The sequence below is a fragment of the Curcuma longa genome, chromosome 4, assembly GCF_044706935.1.
Source record: "Curcuma longa cultivar G26 ecotype Majalengka, Jawa Barat chromosome 4, ITB_CL_G26_1.1, whole genome shotgun sequence".
Classification (NCBI taxonomy): Eukaryota; Viridiplantae; Streptophyta; class Magnoliopsida; order Zingiberales; family Zingiberaceae; genus Curcuma; species Curcuma longa.
Window position 1 is genome coordinate 11,717,878 of NC_133864.1, and position 6,572 is coordinate 11,724,449.

The following is a 6,572-nucleotide window of genomic DNA, read 5'->3' on the forward strand; positions in this document are numbered from 1 at the left end:
TTTAAATTCCTTTGTAATATGGATTTAAATATTTTTATTATTCGGACGAGACGGCTAGCTCACTCTACAGCACCTCGTCCAAGATCTGCCTCCCTGGTGGATAGTGAGCCTCGTCCAAGATCTGCCTCCCTGGTGGATAGTGAGCCTGCAAGAAAGAGCACGTGAGATGGAGGGTCGGGGATCCTCCCCGGCGCGACCACTCCGATGCTTAAGTTAGTGAGTGGAGATGAGGAACTGCTAAGGAAGAAGAAGAGAAAAATTGTGAGAGCTCGTGTGCGCGCACGTACCTTTCTCCACTGAAACACTAACCCTCTTAAGGAAGGAGATTCTGAAATGTCATGTCCCTGACATGACCCGGAGGGCTCCATCAACGTTATGAGTGTGTCCTAAAGAATGTCTAAGGGTATGGTCCGAGGTATGGCCCGTTTAGTGGGCCCGTGGCAGCATTGACTTGCAAGAAAGGAGCAGTCCCCTCAGACACGTGTCGTGATGAAATAAGTGAGAGGACACGTGGGATCATCATAACAAATGATGGGAGGAGTGGTCCTTGGGAACTAGCGGGTGAGAGAAGGGGTACGACCGAACCGAAGTGGATTTTGGTTCGTCCCCTAGCATAGCGCACGAGGAGGGGGCGCGACCGAACCGAAGTGGACTTCAGTTCGTCCCCCAGCATGGTGCACGAGGAGGAGGGGGCGCGACCGAACCGAAATGGACTTCGGTTCGTCCCCCAGCATGGTGCACGAGGAGGAGGGGGCGTGACCGAACCGAAGTGGACTTCGGTTCGTCCCCCAGCATGGTGCACGAGGAGGAGGGGGTGTGACCGAACCGAAGTGGACTTCGGTTCGTCCCCCAGCATGGTGCACGAGGAGGAGGGGGCGTGACCGAACTGAAGTGGACTTCGGTTCGTCCCCCAGCATGGTGCACGAGGAGGAGGAGGCACGACTGAACCTAGGTGGTGCACGAGGAGGAGGCGCGACTGAACCTAGGTGGACTTCAGTTCATCCTCAGAAGAGCGAGTGAGGAGGGGTTACATGAGGTCTCCCGTGCCTCCTCGGGTGCGATTGATCCGATCACCTGTTAGGACTTGGTTAACCTCGTCCGTATCCTTTTAACCCCATAACAATTATTTTTATAAATGGTAAATGTGTTGTTGCCCTTATTATTTATATTTTGGTAGTTGGTTCATTGATTTAATCATAGTAGGATCACTCTTACAACAAATTAAACCCTGAAATTCATATTTTAGACATCCACAAACTCACACAAATATTTCGTATCAGAATGAGTAAACACTACAACTAATATTTCGTTTTCAAAAATCAAAGAAGATAATAATTAACATATATGAAACTGAATTTGCATCTACTAACTGAGCATAGAAATATAATTAACAGTAACTATAACTAAATCTTTATCCCAGATTGATTATGAGTATCGAAATCATATAATTAAAATTCCGAGATTTAAAGTTGTATAGGTGCGATACAATGTTTTCACTTTATATATGCATATGTGATGATGATTGCATACTCTACACATACTCGTTTGGGTCTCAAGAATTTTTAACAAGAGGTTGATCCAGAGTTATCAAGTTTTTCTTGGCAAGGTTTTCGATTGAATCTGCAATTACTCGAGCACTTGACTTCATGTATCCACCTGAAATAACACCCAGTTAGCAAGGGAGACTGCATTATATTTGCCGCGCTACAATAAATGGTGATCCAAAAGTAGAAGAAAATGTATCTAGTTCACCTGAAGTGAGCATGAGAAGAGGTATATTTCTTTCTCTAGCAAACCTGAAAACCTTCTCGTCTCTAGTCATCACGCCGTCGGGACTAACCTGGACGGGCACAAAAACTGACACTGTTTCAGATAACTTCTCACGAATGCCTGACGACGCCCTTTTACTTCTGGCCATATATTATTTAGTCTCTCTTTTCTCAATCGTAACCCTTGAGTTTTTTTAGATCCCTCTGTATTCTCTAACTTCAATGATCTTTAAGGTTCAATATTTGTATGAATCTGAAAAAAGGGGATCAAACCATAACTTACCTTCAATCTGCCCAAAGGATCACCATCTAGGACATCAGTGCCAGCATTATACACCACCAGTTCAGGATTGAAGTTGTTTCTTGCAACCTGAGGCACATGCAATGTCTAATAAACCTCAAATGAAAATTTGAGTATTTTTTGAATTAATTTCAATACCTTATGCCTAGAGTTTGCAAAATGTATTTCAGGAAGTTTGATTGACAACTTTTAGGCTTGGTCAATTCTCCTTGAATTTCTAAAGAATCCGAGAATCTTCTCCATATTCCCCTAGAACTTATCAATATCATTCCAATTCTACCCCATCCACAAGTATGTTTCTATAAGCCTTCGCATTTAAATATTTGATAACTTTTCAGAGTTTATTTAGCTTTTGAGCGAGAGAGAGTTGAAGATGTGAAGTTCAGAAGGAATGATAGTGAAAAAATTAACTCAAGTTAGGGATGCCGATAAGGGGTTAGTAGTATACTACAGCATGCTTAACGATTAAAATGGTGCAGGATTTTAGAGACCAATATCCCAATCTATGAAAGTGATAAATGAAAAAACACCAATGGCAAATGGCAAAAGAAATTAGGAAGAAAATTTATATGGCTAAAATAGAGAACCTCAACTAATTAGAAGGAAGCATCCAAAAGTGCTCATACACAACTATGTCCAGGACCAATTAAACAAGAGTCACATAATTATCCCGACCAGCTACATGGAAATAGGAAGATTATACTGACATACATGATGCAATTAACTACCATGCATTATACAATTTTGATTAACCATTACTCTAATACTGCAGATATCAAATGACACTATTCAAAAGTGACTAAAATCAAGCAACATGATAAGTTTTACCTCAAGAGCTTCATCTAGCTTATCCAGGTATTCCTTTGTTTTAGTACCACTCTGTAAACATCAAACCATCAACAAGAAAAACATTTCTTAGCAATGTGATAAATAGAACTTATAGTGGCAGAAGAGTACACAAAAAGAAATTCAAAACTTACGAATAATTCAACTTTATGGTCAATGTATCTCTTAGCCTCATAGTCCTGTTAGTGAAACCAGACAACTATAAGAAATGTTAGTGAAACCAGACAACTATAAGAAAAAATGTAGAAGCACCAATATGCTTCTAGTCAAGACAGATTATAACAGTTGTATTAAGATTAGATGGCCTCCAGGCCCCATTTTAACACAAAAAATGTGATGATTGGAATAGATAACAGGCATTACGTAGGAACTTATGCACAGTGAAGAAAGAGATAAAACTAATCCAGCTGTTAATTACTGGATTTTCTACGAGGATGTGGCGCCACTAATAGGTAGTAAATATAGATAAGGCAAGGTAGGGAGCCGCTTGGTATCTGATTTACTTCTCTTCATCTAACCGTGGGACCGATGATGAGGGGCGCTTGACGTGAGCGTTATCAGATTTTGCATTATTAGTTAAGGCAAGGTTCCATGTCTAGTTCCATGCTAGTCTTGGTGCCAAGCCAAAACAAGATAGTCATAATACTGGTCGGTGTGTCTTGTGCTGGCGTGAGGTGGTCCAAAGAAGGAAGAGTTGGCTATGCATACCTAGGATATCTTCTTCGTCGATCACCATTGTTGATCATTTACGCCAATTATTACCTCTCCCTCCCTTCCCTACCAGGGATATCAGCTTCATCAATCACCATCATTTACTTCAATTATTACCTCCTCACCCCCATCGGCTCAGCGCCCAACGCCAGTTAAGCCCCATCCTGCCAATACTTTCACTCTTGCCGATGACCCCTCCCATCATAAGCCTCCAACATGATTCAACTGTTCAAACTGGTGTCACTATCTCCACGTTGATTTTAGTCTCAGCATGCTAGTGGAAAAGAACATGTTGCGCATTTTAGGTGAACATAGAATGAATTTCAATCCTCTAGCAGGGGATTTCTAGAATATGGCAATTTGTTGGAAACTTATGGTGGGAGAAAACACTGCTATAATTAGTTGTTACTAGTGGCTGCCACATGTAAGTTCCATATTTGTTAATCGTGTAAATGCACAACGATGTACAGTGAAATTGCAAGGCCCAAGTAGGGGTGTGTGCAAGGACATTGGCTAGCATTTATATTCATGGGCTAAGCAGTGGTATAGTATTTCCAATAATATTTTGGTTACTTTTCAAGTGCGCTTGGAGCACAAATGGAGCAGAGCGACCATCAGCATCTGTTAAGGTTGTCAGTTCAACGACTTCTAAAAGAGCAAGAGCAAAAACTGGAGCAATGCACACTTAAGGCTCCCCTCCTCAGCAAGCCAAATTCTTCACCTTAATAAAGCCACACCCACCTTCGGCAAATCTCAGCCATGACAGCTCCAAAGCACCATGGCAAACCAAATTCACCTAGAATGAACTGATCCCATTGCCCCAAAGACACATCCACCTCAACTCAAGTGCTACTCACCTTGGCTGAACTCAATAGCCTCATAAGGCATTTTGACCAAATTTCTATCACCTTGGGCAAGCTACACAAGCTCCCCTCTCGACCTCGACCAAGCCCAACTTGTACTCATCTAGCTGTGTGTCTGCATTGTGGTCTGAGCCTAATATATAAATTGGAAAATTAGTTTTTATTAGTTGTGATCCGACCATCACCTATGTCACTCAGATTTGGATACCATCACCTATGTCACTCAGATTTGGATACGAGTATCACATATGGGTATGGATGGATTCAAGTAACTAACATAATGATTTTTTTCAAAGTGGGAAACATAGAGACTCGTCGTCAAAAAAGAGTCAAACTTTAGGATACGGGTACAGGAATACAACAGTATTATAGTTAAAATAAATTTGTAGTGTTCAGACTGACCCAGTAATTAATCAAATAATTATTTGCAACTAGTAGTGTCTTGGTAACATATACAAACCTAAAATGCAGTAGGTAAATAGAAATACTCACAAATGGATAAATACCAGCATTGTACATGTCCAAAATATAAACCCTTCCTACAAGTGATAAAAAAAAGAAAGTGATAAAAGGACAAATCAATGACTTGAACATATGCAGATATGCTCAATGGAAGAGACACATACTGTCATTTGAGAAGTCTATTTCATGGCCATTTCCTTGGTGGGCGTCAAGATCAATAATCATCACTCTGCAATGTTTACAAGAAATACCAAAAACATTATTTTGTTTTAAGCTCTCTGTTGCAAATGTACTTCTCAAGAAAGTCACAGATGAACTATCTGCAAGCAAGCCTCCCACCTAGTAATATTCAAACGAACGAAGGCAAAGTGAATGCAAAGAGAAATGTCAGCATATGCACAAAAGCCACCTCCTTTTTCTGCTGAACAATGATGGAAACCACCACCAATATTGATAGCCCAACCTCGCTCTTTAGCAAGTTTCACTGCTACAATGGAACCTCCCACCTGTGTATATGAAAATTGGAGCATGTTTCGTTGTATATGATAATAAAGCAGGCCAAGTACAGTAACAGTAACCTGCATGCGAAATGGGTGAAGCACTTTTTTCTGCAAGATGCAGTTAGGCAGCATTGCAACAGGGGCGAGCTGGCATGGATTAAATTAATTATTTAAACCATTAAATGTTGAGTCAATTCTAACCTCTGCTAACTTACTTTGTAAGCATAACAAACAAACATTTACTCTAAAACTTTTTAAAAAAATACTGTGGAAAGAGAGAATGATATCCACTATAAAGACTCGGGTTGAGTCATATATGGTCCTTATTAACATATTTTCAAAAACCAAACTAACTTAGACTTGTTCAAAACACAGTTTAGACAAAACTGAATATAGTAAATGAAATTTTACATGAACGAAACAATTTTTTACAACAACCAGACCAGCAAGACAGTTCATTATTTAATATGCTATGTACAAATTGTGAAAAGCACTAATATATTCTACATGGAATGCTTAGTTCCACACTATTAAGGCACTACCCTTCTTGTAAACGAATTTAGTTGCAGTGCTGAATTGATTTAATTTACTAAAATTGAATTCACCATGAAGACGGCTTGCATAACAATTTCCAAGGAAGATTCAAAATAGATGCAGTTCTTTTGGTACCGGCTTTCCTGATATGTTCCATTTGTAAATAGTGAAAAAGAATATCATTCTTAGCTCTAATAACTAAAAATGTACAATTTGATAACTAGGATTATGAAGCTTCATTGGTTGTATTCTTATCAGCAAGCATAGAATAAGTTCACACACAATATTAAGAGGTTCATAGCACAAAGAGAGTTTGGAGTATAAATTGGCACTGGCATTTAAAGATGGTTGAAATTATCATTGCCTAGGACAATAATTCTTAACAAATGAAAAAAATTTACCTCAGTAATAGTGGCAACAGTCAAACTACTTTTTAGACTGCTCAAATACGTTTTCTGAGTGCACCTGATTGTAGGTACATTAGTACATGTACTCAAAGAAGGCAAAGGTTGATATATGTCTTCTGTATTGTGAGTAAGCTTACCACCAATAGGTCTTCTTCTGAAGCTTCTAGTGGTTCTAATCG

The 6,572-nt window shown here is 39.7% G+C and overlaps 1 protein-coding gene across 1 annotated transcript in view; it reads right to left on the minus strand.

Moving 5' to 3' along the window:
• Window positions 1–1,445: 1,445 nt before the first annotated feature.
• Window positions 1,446–6,572, minus strand: part of LOC141828474 (histone deacetylase 2) — a 9,236-nt gene continuing 4,109 nt past the window's right edge. Inside the window, exons 9-13 of the mRNA XM_074715906.1 lie at window positions 3,051–3,095; window positions 2,899–2,949; window positions 2,053–2,139; window positions 1,753–1,840; window positions 1,446–1,656 (exon numbers count right to left, since the gene is read on the minus strand). Of these exons, the coding sequence (XP_074572007.1) occupies window positions 1,553–1,656; window positions 1,753–1,840; window positions 2,053–2,139; window positions 2,899–2,949; window positions 3,051–3,095 (375 nt within the window). The 3' untranslated portion in view covers window positions 1,446–1,552. The remainder of the gene's footprint in view (window positions 1,657–1,752; window positions 1,841–2,052; window positions 2,140–2,898; window positions 2,950–3,050; window positions 3,096–6,572) is intronic.